A 25,515-nucleotide genomic window follows, 5' to 3' on the forward strand; every position below is an offset into this window, starting at 1 on the left:
GAAGGACATCTGAATGTGTTTTGTTTTGTTTTTTTTACATTTTGCCATAAGATTAAAGGTGGAATTATATAAATGACAAAAAATGTAGCTGAAGCATTATTTGCAAGCTCTCCTCTGTTTCCAAAGTCTCGTCACTCCATATGACTTCCCAGAGTGAAATCACAGACACAGCATGCTCTCTCACTCTCTCTCTCTCTCTCTCTCTCTCTCTCTCTCTCTCTCTCTCTGTCTCTCCCCCTCTCTATACCTCTCTTGCTCACTCACGCACCAACTTGCCCCCCCCCCCCCCCCACTTCCCTCTGGCCTTGTTTTCTATCTCATTATCTTTTTGGCGGCAATACAGGAACACCACAATATGTGGTAAAAGGTGTCGTGCTCTGTGTATGTGTGTGTGTGTGTGTTTATGATCTGTGTAAATACAGAAGTAGAATCAGACGTGTGTCAGTAATGTTAAATATTGCATTAGAGTGTAGCACAGACTAAAGTGAGCATTAAATCCCCTGCCCACACCCCCACCACTTCACACACACTTACACTCTGAAGTGTAGCCTAAGGTCATGACATGTCCCCCTTGTTCTGTTCTATTCATCTGAACGCACCATAAACACATTTAAAACCCCTTCACACAGAAACACAACAACAACTACAGACACACCCATACACACACACACACACACACACACACACACACACACACACACACACACAATACTCCCTTGGCCCATGCAAGGTTTAGGGCAGTTCTTCAAATGTCATGTGAAGGGCAGTGAGTGCAGAAACATGGTGAGTTTATTTTTCACAAACTGTTTTTCAATATTAAATGATTAATTTTATATTTCTTAATATCATTTCTTATCTGTGACAGTATGTTCTCAGTGGGTATACAATTACAGCTTGTCACAAAATGGCTGTTCCAGTAAGATTATTTCAATAAGCATTCTAAATAGATATTTTTGATTTTTTCTTTTGGTGCAAAATGACAGTTCTCAGTAAAAGCATCATGGACAGATCTGGTTTCCGTGAGATTCTGACAATGTGTGGTAGCCTTTCCGCTCACCCCAATTAAAGCCAAGGTTTAGGTGCCCTTTTAAAAATACAATTTTCACGACAAATTAAGTCTCACCAAAAAAGATAAAAAAATTAAATGGTGAAAAAAGTTTTTTCTTCCTGATTCCAGTCAGCTGTAATCTGAAACCTAATTACTAGCAGTGCAGATTTTCCACTCTGATTTGCTCCAGCCAATTAATTTATATTATTTCCAGGATGACATTCACTCTTGCTCCCCTTTGTCTCTTTTCTGCTGCTCACACCCACACACATTTCTTACTGTTCAGCCTCCAGTATCATACACCTTTTGCACACACACACACACACAGCTTTCTTTCTTTTTTTTAATCTGCTCTATTTGGCGTCATACACACATCTTTCCGTAGAGGTACACAGATACACACATACATTGCATACACACATGCATGTAAGCCCAGGTCCATGCACAGAGCTCACAGTCTGGCTTCAGGAGTGGAGCGTGAATCTGACCCTGACCTAAAATATTACTTTGTAGGAATATGGCATTGCTGTTAGAATTTGGTAAACATTATTCCCTTCGAACTATTGCACATATACACACACGCACGCACATTAAACACACGGTTATTAAATTCATTAAATCACCGTGCGCACACAATCGGAGGTGCGCACTCGGCTGCTCCTCTTAAGACTGCAGCCCTGTTTCATCTCCTGCTCTCTCCACACTGTTCTGTCTGTCCAGTGCTAGTATGCTACTCCTTCAGCAATACGTTCCAGAGATTAACTGGTTAAGCGACGCCCTAATTAACCACTAATTAAACCTAAAGCCCGTAGTTGGTCCGTGGCCTACATATTGTGCTCGCTGCATATATGTGTAATTAACACGGTCTGCGAGTTTTAAAGCTCACATGAGGCTGTGGCCACGCTCATAGGGAAAAAGGGCAAAGGAGGATTGGCCACTGTGGTTAGGCCTGCAGTCTCAGGGGTCAAAGGTTAGAATAAGGCCAACCTCAAATGAGCCTCTGCGGTTTGTAGTCCTTTTACAGGCTCCGGGTGCTCATCTGCGGCTGTGATGCATTGGTCTTTTGTCAGCATATTCAGATTGGCTGGCTGATCGATCAAAACCTTACATTTTACAGGAAAAAGATGAATGGATAAGGATCTATTATCATAACCTGATGCTCCTAAATATATGCAGAGTTTGGTTGCATGTGTTGTGTGGCCGGAAAGACTGAGACTGAGGTTACTGTGGGTCACAGACTCAGCAGAGAGGGTATTTCATTGCTGCCCTGTTCTGGTGGTAATCATGGCCTCCGTGATGGTTCTGTGCATTATGAGCTGGAGGTTAGAGAGTCTGTCTCTGCTGTGTGCTAGCAGCCTGAGCTAATGGATGGTAGTGTGCATGTACTCAGACACCATACAGAGGGGGAATGGGGTCTGACCTGCATGCAGTGCAGAAAAGAGCATCCATATAACAACATGCACCAAAACCTGACTTGCTGGTTAACTTGGTGGACTGCTCTGCACTAGCATGTGTAATGTTTATAATGATCTAAATGTCATATATATATATATATATATATATATATATATATATATATATATATATGTGACCGAATCAGTAATTTCAAGAACATTTATGTTTACAAGACTAAAAGACTAATTCTGATAGTATATAAAATAATGTTAATATAACATGTAAATGGTTTAACTTTAATAAAAATAGCATGTCCACTTTTCAATATTTTTATTAATATGCAGTATTTCCGAATTTGCTAATGTTTGGCAATCATTGATTGAGGTTTAGCTAATCTTTATTTTTAAAGCACCTTTTTAAAGCTACACATGCCATGCTAATTTTCCTATCTCTTCCATTTTTAAAGTAATGATGCTAACTGTGGGAAAAAAAAAAAGATGATGTTCCTAAAGATTGTATGATTTAAAGTACAGAGAACTAGCTGAAAGATAATGCACACTTACAGGGATAGGCAGTGTGCAGAACAGCTGCTGACCGATGGGCTTAAAAAATGAATTGATAGCATTAGTAGTTAATGTTTATAATCAAGTTAAAACTAACATATCAACCAAAAGCCACTGTTAAAAAAAATGGATAACTTTATAAGTAGAAAAGCCAGCATACATGCAGAATGTGTTATTTTTTTGTGTTATGTGTCATCTTTCTTTTTTTCATTTGAGAAAGTGGAAAAGGAGATCAGCAGTACTATCAGTGTTGGTCTCCTCATTTCCTTCCTTGAAAGTGTTCAAAATGCAGACAACAGAATTTTTAAGAGGATTTAAGGAACAGATCATTATTGCAGACGCATTCAGAAATGGCCTAGTGCTTTCACTTAGTAAAGCTGCTTAGGCCTTTTTACATCCTTTTGTTGTGGACGTAAAATTTCATATGGACCTTAAGCAGGTCAGCGCTATACACTATATTTTTACACTATATACATGTGGCATTATACCTGCTCACAGTGTGAAGACATGTAATACATGGTACCTGAGTTTGCCCTCAGTAAAGAGTGGTTCATGCTTTGAAATGTTTTGCGCTTTGTTTGCTTCTGCAGATGAGACGTGAGGCGAGGTTCAAAGTTGCACCGAAAATATTTATGGTGATCGTGAACGCCAGTCTCTGTTACTCATTAAGACATATTAGTGATACTAAAGCCAAGCTGACATGCACATCGCCTTTCCCGGCCCAGATTGGTTCGGAAGCTATCGCAGCCTCTTCAAGCCCAGTCAACCGCTGAAGCAAAATTCAATATGAGAGAAAAAGAATCATGGGGAAAGGGATTGTGTTTTTCCCTTCATCCGCAGATAACAGAATTCCAGGGTGACAAACTTCAAGTGCTACTCCCCTCAGGGCAAGTTAATTGCATTAATGTTCAATATTCTATGAAAGAAAGACAGAGAAACACAAGGTATGTACCATTTTATTGTGGTTTTGTCAGCCACGATTAAATTAGCAGAAAGCATACTTTCTAGCTACTTTCTAGCTACTTTCTAGCATCACAAGATACTACTGAATCCATGTTTCCCTCACTTGGCACAAATGAGTAGGGTAGCACACTTGCCTGAATGTGTGCAAAATAGCCAGGGGAGCTCAGAGATATGATACACGCAAATCTCTGCCCACAAAACAGCAAAGCAAAGAAGCCTAGAAACTCACTGCTGCTCTTTCAGGGACTGCGTGTTCACCTGGCTGTAGTGTGTGTTATAATCTTAGACATTTAGCCTGCAACATGAAACAGCCTACCGAAGCTAGTTCTTGTCTTAATCTATATCAGATTTACACAAATTTTGTTCTTTAACACCCCCCTCCCCCCGCCACACACTCCTACCTGTTACTCCGATCCATTTTGTTTGTTTGTTTGTTTGTTTGTTTTTAGTTTTTAGTTTGTTTGTTTGTTTTTTACAGTAAAGCTGATCTAATATCTGATCAAAATGAAAATCATTATACCAAAACTAACAGTTTTGTTTTTACTTCTCATTACTCAGGTATCCTATACACCCACCTCCTTGTAGTGATGGCCAGCTATGCTCTAATGATACCCTCTCTCTCTCTTTCAAAGGGTAATGATTCGAGTCAGCAGAAGCCTTTGAAATGCTCCTCTATCTCAGGCTGAGCACAAAGGAAACGTCGTTTGGGGACATCCATGCAACTTTCACATTCCTGTTTAAAAGGCAGATTTATGGCTGTAAATACTCTGACTCTCTGACTCGTGTTATAATTTCAACTTTACAAGGCAATATTTCCACAGATTATTTCCTAACATTAGGTGAACACTGCACTTAAAACTCTGCCATTTAATTTCATCCATCAGTCCAATAAACACTTTTTATAGTGACAATAAATCATAAAAACAAAAACACACAGAATGCTGTTAATCTAACAGATTTTATCACAAAGTGTAATCTATAAAAAGATATGTTTTATACGAAAATGTGCTCTGCAGAATATCTTAAGTAAATGTAATAAATGTAGTGAACATTCAGTATAAATCTTAGTTGCTACATGTTGTTAATTTGATACATTAGGCAATAATTTGCTATAAATAAATGTTTATTAGCCAGCCGGTCCTGTCTCCATGTGCTAATGACATGTATTTAAGGAGATCCTCTGGAAAATCTCAATTAGTGCACTTAACTTTTCTAAGAATCATCATGGTCACTCAATTACACACAGGCCTTCCCATCTGGAGCTGAATCCCACCATCAGTTTACTACTTGTCATTGTCTTTGAAGGGCAACTTTACTTTTGCAAAATCTCCCTACCTTTTCTTAATTCACATGTTTATATGGCCTCTCTGCATTCTAGATATTCTCCTATACCAAACTGAATGTTGCGCAAGTCTTGCTTTGCTTTGCAAAGCAGAATTTGAAAGATATGGTAGCAACAATGACATCATCATCTAACACACAGTAAGGGATACAAGCATTAGAAACACAACTATCCCTTCATGCACACTACATCCTCATTCAGATTGGTGTGAATGTGTTCCAGGCGCTGGTGGTCAGACATTTCTCCCACATCACTTATAATTTGGTAATAATAAAGTTATAATAGATATTAAAGTTGTATTACACATAGCAGGTGGTTATCGGTAGACACAGAACAGGTTTCAAGTTAAAACCAACCTTGGGTCAAGCAGCAGCCCCAGTGGCTGCACACTCCTTTAACCTGCACATTACAGTAATGATCAGTGAGAAATGGGACCTGCTAGGCATAACGTCCACAGAATGCGTGCGTTATTACCTGCACCTGAGCAAGACTCCCCCTATTTATTCATTTCATTTATTTATTCATTTCATTTTGCCCAACAAGCCACTGATCGATAAGTAATTAATTTCACTTGGCAGAGGAAAGTAGTTCTAAGGCTGACCAATTAAATAGCTGTGTAACAGTATTGTTCAACTTCTATTATGATCATTTTAACAATGGAAAAGGGGAAATTAAGTGCATCGCTGTAATTTTATATTGCTAAAGAGACGTACTACAACATAGCCATGTTTCACCTTATTAATTTATAGTGTTAATGAATTATGCACTTTATGTAAATATTTAGGTATACTGGGTAGTTGCACCCATATCTAGTTATTCACATATCTGTTCAAAACAAATTAAAACCTTACTGTGCCGCATTATAGACACATGAACACATGAACACATGAACAACAGCTTAAGCATTCCATTCACATTTGTTACAGTCACTGTAGAATAAGAAATTGCACCAGGTACACTCAAAGAAATCAAACCAGAGGGACCAGTTGCAAGCGGAAAATATTGTGAGAACCAGGCCAGGCACGCAGCCGTGATTTCCCCTACTGAGAAGACATATTTTAGGGTGCAGGAATGTGCAAAAGAATGAGAGAGTGCAGGGGCCTATGGTTTGACATTTTGTTTGTTCTTGCAGGCAAAATGGAAGACATACATTGTCCCTTATTGCCTAAAGACCCGCAATGCAATTCCAGGCCTTTCAGTGGTCACTCGGGGAGTGTGCTCCAGGAGTCACATGGTCAGATGGATCACATCAATTTACCACAGGTGGAAAAAAAAAAAAAAAAAAAGACGAAGCCCTTATTTTCCTCCCTCTTTTGTGCTTTCACAACATACTCTGTATGCTGTGATATGAATAAGCCAAAGCCGAACGCGCTAGTGTTCTTGTTTGGTTTCAAACGTGATAAATGAATCGTGGTGTGTGCTCGTTATAGCTCGGCCAAGCATGAAGCGCGACATCACTCCACGTGTGGGCCTACATCGCCACCCACTGGACGATTTAATAACTGCAGCTGGCTCGGACTTTGGTAACAAAATAAACATGGCTTTTTACCTTCGGCTGAACCGCTTTCTCTGTTCACTCCTCAAACGAACCCATTTCACTTGCCAGGCTTTCTGCTCTTGAAGGCCGTTTCCAAGAAAGATGGGGTTGTGCTAACCACAGACTCGTTTTAACGATAAGTACAGGCTATTCAAAGGTTAACCATGACTGACAGCTACCTGAGCTTGGTGTGGCAACAATGCTCTGTCAAAATATGATGTAATTTCTGGTTTGGCTGTTTGGATCTGCGGGGCAGCATGACAGACAAAGGGAGAGAAGTGTTAAGTGTTAAGGTGATGCGAACAGTGTGGTGTGAGTGATGCAATGTTGATGTCAGTGGGGTTTAGAGTGAGGGCAGTGGTGCCACAGACTGACATCATCAGACAGGGTTTGTGTCACAGGCTCCTCTGGGCACCTTCACATCATACTGCCATATCTCCACTGACACACACACACACACACACACACACACACACAGAGAGAGAGAGAGAGAGAGAGAGAGAGTTTTCTCAAGCACAATTAAGGACATATTTGCTTCACAAAAGTTTTAATATAATTGTATATAACTATCAAACACCACATATATAAAGTTGTAATCTATGCTGAAATTAATTCAAAGGGAACTGATATCATAGATAATAAATGACATAAATGCGGGTTCATGTTTTTTGTGCAGATTATTTACATTTGTAGAAGAATTGCACGTTCACGTCTAGGGGTAGTGTGTCCTGATTCTTGTTGACGGGGAGGTTTGTGGCGATGAGGCGTTAGGGCTACGTGGCCCTGCTCCTACCGCAGTGTCGATCATCATCTCAGTCCTTGTGAATCATGGGCAAGTTTCAATGTAATATGCTCCATTTCTTCATAACGAGCACACAAAACCGTTAGTAGGGCTAGTATGCTAATCCGATATCTCGGTCTAACAGCGAGGTTGCTGGATTTGACTGCTTCTCTAGTATGGATGCAGACTGGCAGGGTTGCCTACAAAGCACTGCTGGTAGGCTGTTAATGAAGTGATATTCATTTTTATTTCTTATATTTTATTTCTTGTATTATTATACAACTGCAGACAGGCACAAAAGGATGTCTATAGAGAGGTCGCTACAGATGAGGACAGTATATTGGAAACATCCGGCAAAGAGCCATTGACGAGGCCTACTAATGACGTACCAGGTTGTCCCATTTCATAGAGTAAGATGTCAGCCACACATGTTCAACCACAACCTCTACCCCTTTTAACATGATGACACTCGAAAACAAAGGGTAGGGGTGAAAATAAAAAATGAGTTCGGGCCTTAAATACTGACTCACTTAGCTCATGATCTGGAAAAAAGAACAAACAAACAAAAAAAAAATTTGGCTTTTTATTAATTAGTGTCTCTTTTTTTTTTTTACTTTATTGTTGTTAATGGAAAGTTGCTGAAGATGAATAGGACACTGAAATAAAACATAAATAATGATTTCTATCTTAGACATCTCTTGTTTCACTTATCTCTGAATGGCAACCCAAGCACTCACTTCTCACCTTGTCGCTACCTCAGCCGGGAGACGATAGAAAACTGTGACGAAAAGAAAAAAATCCTAAAATAATAGCTTAAACTGAAGTATTACTTTAATACTTCAATAGAAATAACCTAATTCCAACATTTTCAAAGGAACGGGCTGCCTTGCTCGGGGCCACTGTGGTAATGTGAGTGAAAGTATATCTTGTGTCACTCTGAATTAGAGCAGCAAGCCAGTGTGCAGTTGAAGGAGAGGCTGCTACAGTAATAGGAAGTGCGGATATTAGAGTTAATAAAATCACACGGAAGAAGACAGATATGCAGCTTGACCAAGCACCGCTTTGGGGGGTGGGGGTTGGAGGGCATTACATTAGCTCACACCACTCCAACAAAGGGAAAAAAAAAGCCCTAATAGCAAAACCCTTGCAGCCTGGACAAAATAAATAATGCACATTAAAACCGTGTGTATTTATTTAGCTTAGCTTGGGTCAGATAGGCTGCATCACCCTTAATGTCTAAAGTCCCCATTCCACACACAACCCGCCCCCTGCCTACTCCTCGTCACGCTGAAGCAGTAAATCATACATCATGCTGCTTCATCCCATCATGGTCACTGTGTAAACTTGCTAGGAGCAGAGAGATGACAGAACATTCCGGGCTTGTCATCCAGAAACGCCTTTGTCACCTTTGGGTTTCCATCAACGTTTGCATCACACGTGCCACAGAGCAAATATACAGCGGAGGCAAACAAATAAACACCAGAGCCTGGAGTCATTTTAAAAAATTGTGGATGGGGGAATACGCTGGTGATGGGTAAGCTGCACACTGCCACATCTAACCTGTGGCAGTGAAACAAGACATCCATGATTCATGCCAAAATATTCTTAATGTATCAAAGATATGAAAGACTTTGACAGGAGCTTGACAGCTCACTGTGGGGAACAGAGAACTGGTGCTCAAACAAAACAAGGTGTTTTTTTTCCCCTCCCCTCCCTTATACACCACAACCCTGTGCCACGTCTATAAACACTTTATGATGAACTGCAGTAGTGCTTAATTAAAACAATAAATCCAAACCCTGCATTAGGGATGTTAGCACCCTCTCCCCCTCCTCTTCACCCCGCCCCTCTCGACCTCTGCTTGGTCCACACTGACAGTAAGCAACAACACAACAGTTGCAGGAACCTGGACACTGGACCTCATTGGGTCGTGCACAGAAATTCCAGTGTGAGCACTCACTTATTGCTCCCTTTCTCTCTCTCTCTCTCTCTCTCTCTCTCTCTCTCTCTCTCTCTCTCTCTCTCTCTCTCTCTCTCTCTAGTGCCCAAATTGCACAAATCACACACTGAAATAATTTCATTCATATTTCTCTTCTACTGCGCGGGGCATGTGACAGGAGCCTAATCACATACAGCAGTCTCACGGGACTGCACTGCAACTCACAGACAGGCTCTGATTTCTGCATTCGCGATATGACTAGGTGCACCTGACATTACACAGCGGGAAGGCCGATGTCTGGTCGCACATAGGTTAACATACAGCAAATGGAGCATTTGCCCCGAACAACACCTCATACACAGCCTATGCTGAACATCAGGTAAAAGAACAATGATGAATAGTAGGTAAGCCTTTGTTCTTAAGTGAGTCAGACAGAACCATGGCTAAATCTAGTTTATGTCTACTTCTCAGAGGAAGACAGATGTTTCCACAGGAGCTCAGCATGAGGACATGTATACAGTCGCAAACACAACTACACACATTTCTAGACTGCATATGTACAGTGAACGCATGTAATGTGGGACATCATGTTACACAGCAATCCATAGAAAAATTGCCATACATTGCCTGACTCCATAATAAATTCAAAACCACCATATACAAAGCATCTTTTCACAGGCCTTAAACCTATTACCTTTACATCCTTGAGATTTTGACTGCACTGCTGTCTGCAGTTCTTGGTGTTATTTGAGGGGCCATACTGTATGTAGTATTCTAAACAAATTTGAGTACAATCAGGTTTACTCTGTAAATTCCTTACTTCTAAAAATTTACATTTACTACAATAAAAAGGACTAGACATGACAAGAACTAGCTTCAGTAGGCTGTTTCATGTTGCAGGCTAAAGGTCTAGGATTATAACACACTACAATAATGATTAGTGGTTATTTATTTCATCATTCTTTGAATAGTTTTCAAAGTAGCCAACAAATCGCCCAATACATTCGCAAAAGAAAAATAAATTTTTAAAAAAGAAAATTACTAAATATTCTTCCCATAATCAAAAAGAAAATCTATTTCAACTTTCAGAAACTAGCCATGTGTTGCAGGGACAGAAGAGTGCCAGATATAAGGCAACTGCAAGCACAGATGTCACACATGTGGTAAATACAAAATACAAATACAAAATACAAAAAAAGAAGGAAAAAAAACAGTTTTACAACTGTGCTGTCAGTGCACCAGTGATTACAGACACTTTCTTGTGATGCATCTGTGCTCTCCTTTCAACATCAACCACACGCACCCCATTTCTAGCAGGATATTCCTCTATAGGCCCGGCACTGCCTACACATGATGATGCCTTCTTTTGGGACATTCCAGACAGATTATTGTTTTCCTTTCTTTAATTTAAACATAGCCAGCTCTTCCACTTTAATGCAACTGCTGTTTACCATTTTTCTACAACCGTTCATTGAAGGGGTGGGGTAGGGAAGATGTGAATGCTGTTTAAAAACACACTTAAGGAGACGAAAAGAATCATAAATAATTTACCTTACAATCATTTTTATAACATTTAATAGATATTCTTGTCCAGAGCAACTTACAAAAGTGCTTTTGTACAAATAATGGTCTTCTTTTCTCTTTTTGTGTGATTAATTGTTTTTTGTTTTGTGTTTTTGAGTGATATAATGCCGATTATATTAGTTATTATAAAGGTAATGTGTCATGTTTCCTACTGGATAGATGACAGGAAAATCAGTAGGCTAATGAAGCAGATCATAAGTGGGACTTTTTTCAAATGCCCTTTAATGCTAAATGTATTGAACCAAGATGCTGAACACTATCATTCTAATCCTGTCTCATTTTTAATTATTTAAATATGAGAATGCAGTAAACGAGTGTATACCATTTAGCCTCTTTAGCTGGATCGTGAACCGCAGACTATTACTCTGAAATAAAGTAGCTTACAGCTGTGTAAACTCAACGCTATTGCTGTAGCTGACTTCACGTAAAAATAAAAAAATAAATAATTTATTTTATTTATTTATTTTTTAGCTGTGATCACGTGACCAGGTAGGATCGGAGTCACGTGATTGACGCTCCATTCTCGCCATTTTGAGCACGGCGTGAGAAAAAGTGAGATTACTTTTTTTTTTTTTACACTGCCCAAGAATAAACCTACGAATCAGTGCTGGGGCCAAAGACCGTTCAGAGTTGCCGCATCAGTAAGTTACTGTCACTTGTATATAAAAGTCGCATGACTCCGAGTCGTTTAGTGCGTGCCAGAGCTGGTTTAGTGGTGCTTTTCCACAGTGGGTGTTTTAGGGACTCGTGTGTCTCCTCGCCGTACGGTGCGCTCTTAGAAATGTCCGACCCTTTCTCCCACCTTGCGCCGCCTCGATCGTTATGGGTGCCGTGTTCTCAAAACCACCACCCGACTTTCTGACCACTGGCCTCAGTTCATCAGCTGGGTATACAAACTCTCGTTTCCAAACGTCATTTTTTGGTACCGGCCACTCTCTAAATCGCTGTACAGGCGTCTCCTCCTATCCCTAGTTGGAGACTTCTGTGCTTGGGGAGTGAGATTTTATTTTTAGTGTGCTCCGTTTCTATTAGCAGACCTCGTTGACGTGTGGAAACCGACTGTTGTGACCGTTTGGTCCAATACGCCTCTCTGTGTACCGAGCTAACTAGGCCTTGGTAGGCCGACATGGTGCGCGACGTCCCAGTTTAATAAGGCGAACACCGCTGGACTTAAACCTGCCTGAGTCCAGCTGGCCAAAGCCTAAAATCGCTTTCTAACGGGCTATCGGTATCGATAAGAGACTCTAGATGCCTATACGCTACGCCTGTGTGTTTGGAGGAAGTGAAATGGAGAACTGTAGTAAGTGGTCAGAGAGGGAAAGTGGGGAAAGCGAATCTTTTTTCCGAATACAAATCGACTTGTTGCCACCTGTAATCAGCCTGCAGATAACGGCTCCAGTAGGTTTATCAGCGCAAGCAAAGTCTAACGAGGAGTTGAGATAACAGTGTAAGCATAAAAGGCTTATAATTTATGAATCTGTTCTCAAGACGTGATATTCAGACATACATGTAATGACACTATTTATTTTAAGCCCACCACTGAGCAGAGTAATTTAGTGCCCCATTCTTAAATGCTTTATAACTTGCTGTTAAAAAGGCGAACAGCTGACTTTGTAGAAAGTAAAGTGATATTTTTAGGTTCGTGAAGTAGTAGCCGTAGCTATTCTTGTTACTGTAAGGGGTAGGGTGCCCTCACTGGATCAGAAGTTGAACCTCTGATTCTAAATGATCTGTTTAGATTTCTCTTCAAATTGCTGTTTGGGGAGTTTTCACTCATGTGTTGTGGTGGTTCTGATGTACTCAGGTATGGAGGACAGCAGAGGCGCTGCAGTCCTGGTCCCTCATCTCAGGGACCAGCAGGAGGCTGTCTTCATCCCTGAACCGCATCACCCCGGTGGAGAGGACCAGCGGAGGCAGCCGCGCAAGCCGGCGGCTGACTCACTCATTCAGGTGATCAAGAAGCTCAGCAAGATAGTGGAGAAGCGGCCGAGGCGGTGCCCCGTCCCCGGGAGGAAGAGACCCTCCACGCCTTGTGCCTCAGTGATGGCCCCCGACAGCAGAGACCGTGACGAGGGGGTTCCCCTAGGCAAGCGGCCTAGGGAGCAGGGGGAGGAAAGCCACGGGTCCAGGCTGGGGCTGGAGCCCCCTAGTGCCGGTAGCCGGACGGTCACCTGCTATCAGTGCAGTCTGTGTCACTTCCTGTCACCTACGCTGAGAGCACTCAAGGAGCACCTCACGCAGCACGATGAGCAGCACAGTGACCTCATCCTCATATGCTCGGAGTGCCGCTTCGCTTCCAGGCACAAAGAGGAGCTCGAGGCGCACGTCAGGCTTCACCTGCAGGAAGGTGAGCGCGGCCAGGGCAGGACGGGCCATCCCGCAGTGAAGTCAGACGCCGAGCCGGAGGGTCTGCCGCCCGCCTCGGGGAAGAAGTGGTACAGCTACGAGCACGGCCGCTACCGCTGCCTGATCTGCAGCTATGAGTGCGGTCAGCAGCGGAACCTGAAAACACATGCTTGGAAGCACGCCGGCCTGGTGGACTGCTCGTACCCCGTGTTTGAGGACGAGGTCGCCCGGGGCGAGGCGCACGGCCCCATTCACGGCGCTGTCGCCTCCAGCCCTCCCTTAGTGCCTGTCAAAGAGGGAGAGGCCATCGTGGTCCTGGCGCCTGGAGGTGAGCAGGCCCACGTGCTCCACAGCACCCCCTCTTTACAGCTGGAGCTCTGCGCCCAAGCGGGGGTGCAGTGCGACAGTGAGTTGGCAGAGGGGAGAGGGGAGGAACTTGGAGGGGAGGCCTCCATAGATGCCTCCTCTGGTAAAGATGCCTCTGTATCGGACGAGCCAGCAGTGGAGGTCCAGGTGACGCCAGAGGCTCAGGTGGAGCTGGAGCTGGAGCTGGAGACGGAGAGCGGGCCGGGGAGCTCAGACAGCCTGCTGTCCTCTGCCCAGAAGATCATCAGTCGCTGCAGCAACGGTGTCGGCCATGTCAACGTCATCGTGGAGAGGCTCCCTTGCTCCGAGCAACCCGTGGCCAGCCAGCCCCTGCTCCTCAGCGCGGAGGTGGCCGGGGACAAGACCCTGCTGGCTCCCGAAGAGGTGCATCCAGAAAGCCAGCCCTGCCCTGCCTTCTACGAAGAGCAGGAGCTTGTGATTGGCTGGAACCATGATGGGGAGCCTGGAGGGGAGGAGGGTGCTTCCACTCCACCCCCAGACGAGAACGTGCCCCCAGCCCGGAGGAGGACTCACTCAGAGTGTTTGCGGCTGCACTCCTTGGCAGCGGAGGCCCTCGTGACCATGCCAATGAGAGCCACAGAGCTGAGCGAGGCTATCATTAGGGGTGCGTCGGGGCTGGGCGCGCCGATCCCCGACACGGGCCAGAGGGTTGTGGAACTGCCCGGGTCTGCTACTCCCCCAAAAGGAGTCCCAGGGCCAGCCACTCTTCTGAACCTCAGCCTGGACGTCCCGCCGGGTTCCAGGGATGATGCGCTGACCGAGGGGCCTTCCAAAGCGGGCATCAGCATGTCCCTGCTCACCGTCATTGAGCGGCTGCGGGAACGGTCCGACCAGGATGCCTCCGACGAGGACATCCTGAAGGAGCTGCAGGACAATGCTCAGAGCCCCGGCGACGGCGGTGGCAGCGGGTGGGCGGGGCCGGTGGCAGTGGGTGGGACCGGGGACCCCGCCTCCACAGAGGGTGGGCTTGTGGAATACATCGCCGGGAGTGACCGGCCCTACCGCTGCCGTCTGTGCCTGTACAGCAGTGGTAACAAGGGCTACATCAAGCAGCACCTGCGCGTTCACAGGCAAAGGCGGCCCTACCAGTGTCCCATCTGTGAGCACATAGCCTGCAGCAGCAAGGACCTGGAGAACCACATGATCCACCACTGCAAGACACGCATGTACCAGTGCAAGAACTGCAGCGAGACTTTCCACTACAAGGTGAGCGCTGCACATGCCCCGGGGAAGAGTTCTTGGCGCCTGAGATGTGTTCATGCCTCGTCAAGCCTTTTGACGTACAAGTATGTTAGACGGCATACTTTTTAAATTTAGAGAAAAGTCCATGTTTCTAAGACGTTTCATTAGCAGGTTTTTGAAAACCTTCAGATCCGTTTTAGTTGTAGGCCTTTACAATAACTCGAGGCCTTTTGTAGGGGCTTCTGCAAGGGTGTGTCGGGGAAGTTTGTCCGGTGCCCAGAGGTTTAATGATATGTACTGAGAGCAGCTCTGCCCTGCACGCCGTTCCAGTGCGTTTTCATTTGCATGAATTTGCAATTCAAATAAGCTTCAGAGGGCGGTCCTGAGCAGGAGCCGGGGCACGCACCAACCTCCCAGCCAGTCAGACAGGCCAGTCCCCCTTGCGTCATGCGTTTATTAATAAAGCCCCCGATCGTGATGAATCGTTAATTAACAAAGCACCTGCTTGTGACGGCTTTGTTGACGCCGCCCTCCCAGAACCAGCTGAGGAGCCACGAGAGAGACTCGCACGAGGCCGGGGACAACGTGGCTGCCTCGCCACCCGTCACTGAGACCGCAGCTAGCACGGACAAGGGTGAGAAGATGCTGGACGAAGGTGAGAACACCTGCTGCTCTCACCGCACTTCTGCAGCTCGCCACAAGGTGGCACTGCACACAGCTGTTACTTTCTCTTATGTTGAAAATGTTAAGTATTCATTAGTTTTACTTTCCAAAGACATTCGTGTTCATTCATGTGCGTGAATGTCTGTCTGCTGTTGTGTAGACTTGGCCAGTGAGCAGAAGGTGTTCAAATGTGATGTGTGTGACTACACCAGCTCCACCTATGTTGGCGTACGGAACCATCGTAGGATTCACAATTCTGACAAGCCCTACAGGTGTGCGCTCTCTTCTTTAAATGTGAATTTATTTGATTATATATATTTCAGTGTCTGTAATAATTTCCCGTGATCACCATTTATATAGCAAAAAATTAATAATTCTGGCATGAGTTTAATGTTGAAAGAAATGGGTGAATCATCAATATTAAACATCTGATGGGTTTGGTCACTGACTCGGGGAACTTGTACATGTAAATGTCATAGCAGTCTTCAGCCACAGGAGGGCAGTAAAGCCTAAGTTTAACTTGACAAAACCGCAAATGCTTTTTCACTGACTGTAATTAAAAGGATGTGGCTTGTGCTAGACAAATAAGTACAATGTTGTTAGGTGTGGGTGTGTAATGTTCTCTTACACACGCACGCATATAGATACACACCCAAATACCAACATGCGCACTGGAACTCCTCTGCTCTGTTGGTCCTCGCTGCGTGTGCACCTTTTCCTGGTTCTGCTCCATCAACTCACGGCTACTTCACGTAGCCCCTCAGCCACGTTCACGCCTTTGAAAAGGGCTATGGTGGGTGTCAGCCATGTGACGTGTTGCGTCCGCCACCCATTGCTTACACCCCCCCCCCCTCGCCTGCCCTTTGAGCCCCTCCTCCCCCCATGGCATCTTACAAGCACTTTCACTCCACCAACAACCAAGCTCACGGCACACGTGTCCCCTCAAGGCGGGAGGTTGGGGGGGGCGTGGCGTGGTGCGGTGCATTAGCCTCGTTTCATGCGTGTGCTGTCCTCCGCACCAGGTGCTGCAGTTGCGACTTCGCCACCACCAACATGAACAGCTTGAAGAGCCACATGAGGAGGCACCCACAGGAGCACCAGGCCGTACAGCTGCTGGAGCAGTACAGGTGGGCAGGGACCGCTCTGTCTGCGTCTCTCCTCTGGCTGCCAGCGGGCCCGTCGCTTGGCCGACGGCTGCGCTAAGGAAATGGGTTCGCCTGTATAGAGCTGCTCCGTCCGTGAGCATGAAGACCACAGCCATGTTCCCATTGGTCCAGTTGTCATGCTGGCTTTTAGCTAGCCTTAGTTTTAAGCAGTTTGTAACTTTTTTTTTAAAGAGAGGCTTTAATTAACCACACCCCCCCCCCCCCCCCCCCCCCCCGTTCCACTGTATTGAACTGTTCTTTTCATCCTCTCGCGTGGGCCACTCAGGTGCTCCCTGTGCGGCTACGTGTGCAGCCACCCTCCATCCCTCAAGTCGCACATGTGGAAGCATGCCGGAGATCAGAACTACAACTACGAGCAGGTGAACAGGGCCATCAACGAGGCCATCTCCCAGAGCAGTCGGTGAGTGACCCAGCCGCCAGACCCTGGCGGCGTTGGCACCCTCCTCTGGTCCACAGGTGCACTTTACTGATGTAGTCGTAATGCAGCAAGAGGAGTTGCTTTGCCCAAACTGGCATTTGTCAGCCTTTCAGAATGTCTGAGCTGGGCCTGTGTTACATGGACAAATTAATATAAGGTCATTAAGGTATTGCCTCTATATTCAAAAGGCCATTAAGTTATTGTAATAATCCTTACAGCATTTTGGAACCCCAATGGGAAACTCTGACACTGGAAGATTGGCCTGCATTACTTTGACCAAAATGAATGTTGTTGGATCATGTGACTGATGAATAATGACTTATCAAACCCTCATTTGGCACATGGCAGATTGTTCACATGTTCACATCACATAATAAAATTGACCTTTATTACGTGCTGTAGTCCTTTATGGCATCAGTATTGCGAAATCCAGCACGAACAGTTTACAGACATATTTACAGACGCATCGAGCAGATCTCATGTGGCCGCACTTAAAGCCTCTGTTGCACTATTGTTAACTTTGCATGTCACTACCACATTTACCATGACCTCAGTGCTCAGTCTCCTAACATTCCTTCTGTCCTGTCCCTGTCTCCTTCCTGCCGGCGGGCAGCTCTCCAAAACCAGCAGCAGAGCCTGCGGTGGAGCGCCCGTGCTTGATCTTGGGCAAAAAGGAGAAGACGCCGCCCGAGCCAGCCCCAGGTGCGGCGGGGGACAGCCCGAGAGCCGGCCCCGGGGATGGCCCCACCTGGAGCCCGGGTCGCCGGGCAGGCACGGGGCAGGCGGCGCGGGCGGAGTACTGCGTGCTTCTATTCTGCTGCTGCATCTGCGGCTTTGAGTCCACCAACAAAGACCAGTTGATGGAGCACATGAAGGAGCATGAGGGTGACATAATCAGCATCATCCTGAGCAAGGACCAGCAGGGCAGCCACGCAGCAGAGGCCACTACTGTGCAGTGAGAAGTGGAGCGTGTAGAGAGAGACACACACACACCTCTTAAAGTTAAAGCCAGTAACTTTTGCACAAGCTTATTTTCCTTTTACTTTTTTGCCTATGTGTACACATGCACGCGCGCACACACTCACAAACCCAAACATGCACACTTTGAGATGTGACAAGGTCCGCTTCCAACGGGTGATGCCCAACTTCAGAAAGACTTCAGTATCACTGATCTTGTTCTCCAGTTGTCCTTTACTCTTTATCTCTCAGTATCGATTTCACAGTCCAGCAATTTGGTTTTATTTGCTGGCATAAACTTTTAATTCAGGAAGTCTGAAAAGTTTATTTGAAAGGTTATCAGACTGAATTGGAACTCTCAGCTGAACAAACATTTTAATCCTTAGTGGAATATGTATTTTGGTATTGCTGAAAGCAGCTTCATACCTCATAACATTTAAATACATAGTATGGTAAGATTTAGGGTTAATTGTACACAAGGCAGCTTCTGTAGTTCACTGTAACATTTATTTATCAGTATATTATTTGTGTATACTAGGTAGAAGTTGTATCTCCGTTGTTTGGTTTGAAAGGAGAAGGCAGATTGGGTCCTTGCCTTCTTTTTTTTGTCATGTCAATATTTATCACGCTAATTTATATATTTTTTGCATGTACCTTTTCCGTTGAGTCCACGCAGAGGAGGCTGCTTGTTTGAGCTGTCCTTTGTTTGGTGCTATCGGACCTCTCTTCAGCTCTGCTGGGTCTGAAAGAAGGGTCATTCCAGGAATGTATCTTAAACTTACAGCTAAGCCGACGGGGAAGTCTAGCGTCTAGAAGCACAGCAGGTCATGTCTCAAAACATTCTAATGGTCACTGGTCCACTAATTAAATATTGGGGAGGGAAAAAAAAACAAAAAAAAACCTTAAAGGTCAGGGGAGTGTGACAGTCCAGCAGACAACTAAAGTCCGCCTTTCATTAGTCGCTAATGATTCCAGCAGCAGGACGCAAAGGGGAAGCCGAATACAAGGCGTTCGTTCCGGAACCATAGCCGGTGTGTTGTCTATACGTCTCTGGTCGGAATGTCCTTTGCCTGTTCTGTCGCCGACCTGCCTAGGCTAGTCTCCGCAGGACAGCTGCGATGCTTGCATAGTGACTCCATTCACTCCCCATCGACCCAGAATGCTAAAAAACGAATTAGTATTTAATTCCTGCAGCTCTCACTCAGTGTGACGTTGGGATAAGGCAAATGCGCACTTGGTTTCTGCTTCTTATTAGGAAGGAAGAAAAATGTCAAAGTTTCAGTGGTGATTTACATCTATTAACATGTTTGTCCACCATAAAACCTGTGTGCAATTTGGAGCCTTGCAATGCTGATGGTCATAAAAACAAATCAAGTAATAAAAACTAAATATAGTTTTCCAATATGGAGAGTTTAGAGGTTTGGCAAAGGACAGACCAAATGCTTTGCACCATTACAAAATACAGCATCCATCATGGCCCAAAGTGTCTGGCGTGGCCGACGGCAAGTTACGGGGGGGGAATCGACGCCCAATTCAGAAATTCAAAACTTATCCTTTAACGGAATGTTGAATGGATGCAGTGTAGATATGGGGTCTGTGATTGGAAGAGGAATCTGAACCTAGTGCAGCACAACTGCTCTTAAGATGTTTATTTAATACTGTCTGGGGCATATGCAATACAAGACATATGCCCTGTAAAAGGCAGTGTTGATGTAATGTTTATAGGACTCAATGAGGAGGCAAGATGATGTCCTTTAACAACTTTAATGGGATTTAGAAATGTAATGGAAGCTAAATTTCAGTTTAGGCACCGTGATTACTGGTAAATCTGTCCAAATTCAGGAACTTGACATTTTTCCTTCTCACTTTTTAGTTAAGCTGTTTACATTTTAGAACAAGTTATTGCAAGAAGCAATTGTAACGCTTGTATGCACCACAAATAATTATCGCTGTAGTGCTCTTCTAACATTTAAACACTGATTGCTACCTCTGATGAAAGTTTTTCCAAAGTCCCTTGACCTTAACTTAACTCCTAGTCCTAGGTTTGTACTCCACATGCAGCATATTCAGATGGTTTGTATGCTCTTATTGCTTATATATCAACATTTAGTAATGCAAAATTGAGGATAAAATTTCATTTAATTTGTGGGTCTTGGGGTTGCATCTGTACGGCACAATGTACAAAGAAAAGAAAATCTTTATTTTCTATCTAGGCATGTCTCGTTAACATAACAGACTATTATTGTCTCAGGCTGATTTACAGTTTGAACTGCAAGTGTCGGGAAGATGTTGACATGGTGTGCAACGCTTACACTCACTGTGCATTTTAATCAGTCATTTGAGTTTAACTGGGGTATTTGGAACCCTTTGTGTGGTGTTTCTCTCTTAGTTGCTTTTCCATTTTTATAAAATATTTTAAGCCCCAGGCACCCACTCGAGCTGTTTTCTGTAGGTGCAGTCAGAAGCAAGTAGTTTATTTAAATGTGTTCAGAATGCATTTAACAATTTGCAATTAATGTCAATAATAGAACAGTTGCAGGATAGAAATTTTATATATATATTAGGAGAGAATATTTAGTTGGGGGTAGTGGTGGTGAAACTTATCCAGATGCTTTTGTGGGTAAACATTAGGCTGTTTTAGCCAGGCTTTTCACTTCAGTTAACGTGTGAACTGAATTAACTTGGAGTCTCCACCTGTTAATCTTGCAAACTTGTGCACCAGGGGTCTGACTGCTTGCAATGATCTAAACAGCAAAAACGAGTGAGCTTTTCCCTTAATGGTCAGACGTCGGGAACGCCCAGGCCTTTAAGGCGATAGTGTTTATCTAATCATACAAGCAAGCCCCCGTTTCTTTGAGACTTCAGAAAAATTCATAAGTCATGAAAAGATTGGAGCTCAGCCTGTTATGTGCCTTCCATTTTTAAGCCTCATTTTGAGCTCCAGTTTTGGTTAGAGTGACAAAATCTTTAAGCTCATTGTTGCTCCATATCTGATGGATTGAATTGTTTGAGAGATGCCTTGGCTCTTGAGATGTGCTCTCTCCAGCTCTGTAATGTACCGTAGTATGGCATTGTACACCATTGGCTGTATATATACTGTAGAATTTGAAACTGACTATCTTTTTTAAGAACTTCTATTTTTTAAAACAACTTGTAAAAACACTATAAAAAAAAAATGTGGATTGTCTAGCCAAAGTGTATCAAAAATGGGTTACTCGTTTCATGTTGTCCAAGGGAGTGGTTAGCAAACGAAGCCTGCCAAAGAAGGGATGGAACACCTTTCTCTCACACCCCCGAGTTTGCATCCTCGTGGTCCTTCTGGCCATATTTTGAAGTTAGTGTTCCGTTCAGTTATTTATTTTCCTCTTCATAGACTGTAAAATCATGACTTTTTTGCCATTGTATTTTTGGTATTAAAGACTGAACAATGACGTAACCCTCGAGTGTCCTGACTTGGCTGGGTCAGTGCAGACTGCAGAAGCAGAGCGGGGGCCTGAGGGCGTGGAGGGCCCTGGGCCAAAGCTGGGAGCCCAATGTTTCCATTTCAGTTAGGAGCCGAAAAAGTTCTCAGTTTGCTGTTTTCTTTCCAGAAGAAATACATCACCTGTAACTAATTTAAGACATTCTTTTACTTTTTGCAGTCACCCATTCTTAGGTTATTACTCTTAGTCTCTTCAGCTGTCTGTACCTCATGACTAACAGAACAACACAGACTTTAAGGCCAATGAGGTTCTGTGGAAAAGAGAAAGAAAAGAGGATATTTCAGTTGAGCTGGTTTCATATCATCGTAGCGCAGTGTATTTCTTTTTGAATTAACAAATTGAAATGTAAGGTAAATTAAAGACACCAGTGGGTATGACGAATGTGCCACAAGGTCATGGAACGCTGTGCTGCTGGGCCAGAGATAAGGCACGAGTGGATTCCATCACTCTCAGGGGAAATAAGAATTTTCACTTTTCCATATAATCCCTATAGTTTGCATGCAACCCTAACCGCCTGTAGGAAACACAAAGCAACTCTTTTTCTCTGATCCACTAGTTTTACAGGATCAGCTCCCTGAAAGACGGGATCAATGAAAAAGAGCGAAAGCCAGAGGCATAAATGTAAGGTAGATCACTTAGGAGTGAAGCTACAAACTTGTAGCAAGTGGTTTTTTTTTTTTTATGGTATCTTTCCTACCAGCTAATTCCAAATCCTTATACTTTCCTTGCTTCTAAAAATCTGTTGTTCCCATGTAAGTGGAAGGGAAAACATATAGAAAATGTTTTCCATCATGGGTTTAAGAATTCCACTAGTCCACTCAAATAGATGAAAGCTTATCTATAATGGGCTTTGGCCACATGCTCTAAATCTCTCACTTCCCTGGCCAAAATTCTTAAGAGTGAGTGTGAGCATAAAATGAAGAAAATGGATGCAACCTTCTTTTGCCTTTGGGCTTATCAAGAACTAAAGTCAGACAAACAAGTGGCTTCCAAGGGAGAAAAGAAGCATCCATTAAACATTTACGCTTTTCTTCTCCCATAATCCCTCACTCCAATGAGCTGTCTGCCAATTTATTCTCTTAAATCTCTTTGATAATCTTCGACTCTTTCATGTCAGATACTTTTTATATTTCTCCCCTAACCGTCTGGATGCCCAGAGATTTCTCTTTCATCAATTCCAGTGTTGAATGTCTAAGAGAAGTTCAATGAGGTTTCGCACACAATGACACGGATACATATGTAAGATGCTGTTTAGGCATTTTATGAATTCCATTTTTTAGTGATATGCTTGAACGTTTAAAGTGATTGTGACTTGCATAAAGATTGCAAAAGTCATATTGGTCATTCCTTTTTTATATATTTGCCAGTGGTAATGTAAAAGAATCTCTGATGTAATCTCATTGTCAGAAGCTGTCTGATCAGAGTTGGAGTTTGAGATATTGAACAAACAACACAGGCTCACTAAAAGAATACATTGCCATGGGAATTCTACAAATGCAGTTTGAATGAGTGCCAAAACAGTCATGTAACTGAGTAATATCAGGGGGAAAGAGAAGAGGCATTGGTGTGGGCTGTTGCCCATAAAATGAAGTCATTAACAGCAACACACAAAAAAAACCTTCTCCTGACACCTGTAAATGCATTACTTTTCACATTATGTTAATAAGAGCGAAAATTATATACCTGCACCATTTATTACACAAAGAACCGAGAAAGATGGTGTGGTGATAGATGAGGGACAGATGGAGGGACTGTTCTCCCTGAAGAGCCTCCATCTCGTCCTCAGTGCACAGAAGGCGGGGGGGGGGGGATCACATTTAAGGGTGACGAAAAGAAAATCATGAGCATGGTTGTTAAGCAAATGGAATCTGACATCAGACTGAAATGAAGCACATCCATAGGTGTGGTTTGCACATTGGTTGTATATGCACAAAGTAATCCAGTTGTTCCTCTGTGTCATCCAGACCTGTTGCGGCGGCCTGCTATAATGACAACCAAAGTGTTGAGCATTGAGTCTGATGTTCCAGCACTAAAGTGCGTGTTTATTTGGTCCAGTCTGCATATGATTAGGTATTCATGTTACCAAGCCCAGAACAAAATAAGCTTTGAACCCCATGAATCTCGGTAAATCGTTTCTGGCTCATTATTTCTTACACTAATTAAGCATTCTGATATTCAGAACTGTGAGGTTTTCAGTTTACGCACAGTGAAAGGAAAGAGACTCCTCAGGGAAGAGACTAAAGAAATCATCTCTCACTCTGACAAACCCCGAGCTGAAGCTCTCACCATGGCGAGCAGATAGTCAATCTCCGTCGTGTCTCCGTAAGGACTCAGGCTGTTCCACACAAAAGGATGATACGCCTTCCTGCACAAACGCATCCACAGTCTGTTTGGAGCTGGAGATCAAGCACTGGCTGCTTGTGTAGTACAGAGAGATAAGAACCGAGAGATGCACTGCACGCTATTTTAGGCCTACGCTCTGAGGCAGTGCATCTGTTGGCATGAGCAACTGTCAATGTTTCTCTCCTTTCTCAGCTGTCACATAAGTAACATTTATTCACCTGATACATGTACTAGAAGCCCAGTTTAAGCACACAGACCACAACTAAGAGTGCATAAATTCCCAATGTTCTAATACAATATGCTTCACAATATAGACTATATACAAAAATACAAGCGTCTTCTGAGTGCCAACATTCATTATAAGACAACCTTGTCTAGAATGTGCATAAACACTGATGTAATCCCTATGATCGCGCTGGCACACCAACTGCCAGAGATGGGCACACCAACTCACCTTTTGGGGCTGGCGCAGGTGCTGCTCTGATAGCTTTCGCATCTCGGCCTTGGTCCACGCCAGCTTCTCCCTAATCAGCACGGTGTAGGTCTTGTACTTGTACTTGACTCGGGACTTGGGTCTAACTACTGCACCACTGCTCTTAGAGTGACCCTGGACATGCTCACCATGTCCGTCACCTGCACCACAGGGAAATATGGTTTAGAAATTAAAATGATCACAGTCTTACGGTTATTAGGGAGCTCTTGGAACAGCCTGGTAACTCACATAGCATCCACAGCTGTTCACCATTTGTCCATTTGCCTGTTATCAACCCCAAACTGTGTGATCACATATACATCCCATCGTTAAGTGTTCAAAGCAAGGAGATATGAAAGTGTAATACAAAAAGTTGCTATTACATGAAGTGTGTTCCCCACTTTCCTCTCCAATCTGTTCTGCAGGAAGACATGCAGCGTCTTTGTTACCTGATGAACTTGTCCTAGACAGATCTAAAACAGAAGAGTAGACAGCGTTGTTTGAAAGGTCAGTTGCCCTAACAGTGTATTTTATCATTATCAGTGATGAGCAACTCAACAATCCACAGTATAATTAAGTAGCATCCATACTGTCAAAATTCTTATTATTTATTACTTTTTGGTTTCACCAAGAGCCACTTGCTTTTTAAATTTCTTGTTGTCCGTTTCCTCATAACATGTTTTGCCGAATTGCTTCTTTCATTCGGAGATGAGGACGAGCCATACATACTTTCGGAGAAGAATCTTTTAAGAATATTTTCCTAAGAGAGGAATATTTAAATCAAATGATTCGGTATGTCTTTATTTCACTTTCACGTCATATAAAGTGGTCTTTTTCATTAATGTAGTGCTGGCTCGCCTACCATAGCAACAGTCGGTGCAGTTCATGTTTGGTAATCAGCAAGTAATGCTCGCCAACCGGTTCAGTAAATTGCGCAATGTTTCCTG

General features: G+C 43.8%; 2 protein-coding genes across 7 annotated transcripts; one reads left to right on the top strand and one right to left on the bottom strand.

Annotated features, from left to right (window-relative positions):
- Nucleotides 1-11,662: 11,662 nt before the first annotated feature.
- znf507 (zinc finger protein 507) lies at nt 11,663-21,707 on the top strand. 2 transcript variants are annotated; one of them, XM_027004768.3, is made up of 7 exons: nt 11,663-11,793; nt 12,957-15,091; nt 15,605-15,722; nt 15,891-16,002; nt 16,753-16,857; nt 17,162-17,296; nt 17,928-21,707. In XM_027004768.3, exons 2-7 carry the CDS (start codon nt 12,959-12,961, stop codon nt 18,271-18,273), a joined length of 2,949 nt encoding a protein of 982 aa, XP_026860569.3. In that variant the 5' UTR covers nt 11,663-11,793; nt 12,957-12,958; the 3' UTR covers nt 18,274-21,707. The 2 variants fall into 2 exon arrangements, with proteins under 2 accessions (XP_026860569.3, XP_035376788.2); XM_035520895.2 differs by lacking the exon at nt 11,663-11,793 and adding an exon at nt 11,904-12,599.
- A 127-nt stretch (nt 21,708-21,834) lies between these two features.
- On the bottom strand, nt 21,835-25,481 carry LOC145653220 (uncharacterized). 5 transcript variants are annotated; one of them, XM_081706353.1, is made up of 6 exons: nt 25,431-25,481; nt 25,184-25,328; nt 24,952-25,041; nt 24,551-24,729; nt 24,040-24,118; nt 21,835-22,003 (listed from the first exon to the last, which is right to left on the bottom strand). In XM_081706353.1, exons 1-5 carry the CDS (start codon nt 25,431-25,433, stop codon nt 24,056-24,058), a joined length of 480 nt encoding a protein of 159 aa, XP_081562479.1. In that variant the 5' UTR covers nt 25,434-25,481; the 3' UTR covers nt 21,835-22,003; nt 24,040-24,055. The 5 variants fall into 5 exon arrangements, with proteins under 5 accessions (XP_081562479.1, XP_081562480.1, XP_081562478.1 ...); XM_081706354.1 differs by lacking the exon at nt 21,835-22,003 and adding an exon at nt 22,835-23,735; XM_081706352.1 differs by lacking the exon at nt 21,835-22,003 and having other exon boundaries at nt 22,835-24,118.
- Nucleotides 25,482-25,515: the final 34 nt, after the last annotated feature.

This window comes from Electrophorus electricus, chromosome 23, assembly GCF_041902795.1.
Source record: "Electrophorus electricus isolate QZ-2024a chromosome 23, ASM4190279v1, whole genome shotgun sequence".
Taxonomy (NCBI): Eukaryota; Metazoa; Chordata; class Actinopteri; order Gymnotiformes; family Gymnotidae; genus Electrophorus; species Electrophorus electricus.

Coding starts and splice junctions, on each gene's coding strand:
- znf507 (XM_027004768.3), top strand. CDS start 12,959: ATGGAGGACAGCAGAGGCGCTGCAGTCCTGGTCCCTCATCTCAGGGAC. Junction 15,092..15,604: donor GCGAGACTTTCCACTACAAG/GTGAGCGCTGCA, acceptor CCGCCCTCCCAG/AACCAGCTGAGGAGCCACGA. Junction 16,003..16,752: donor AATTCTGACAAGCCCTACAG/GTGTGCGCTCTC, acceptor CCTCCGCACCAG/GTGCTGCAGTTGCGACTTCG.
- LOC145653220 (XM_081706353.1), bottom strand. Junction 25,042..25,183: donor GCTCTTGGTGAAACCAAAAA/GTAATAAATAAT, acceptor CTTCTGTTTTAG/ATCTGTCTAGGACAAGTTCA. Junction 24,730..24,951: donor AAGTGGGGAACACACTTCAT/GTAATAGCAACT, acceptor CCTGTGGTGCAG/GTGACGGACATGGTGAGCAT.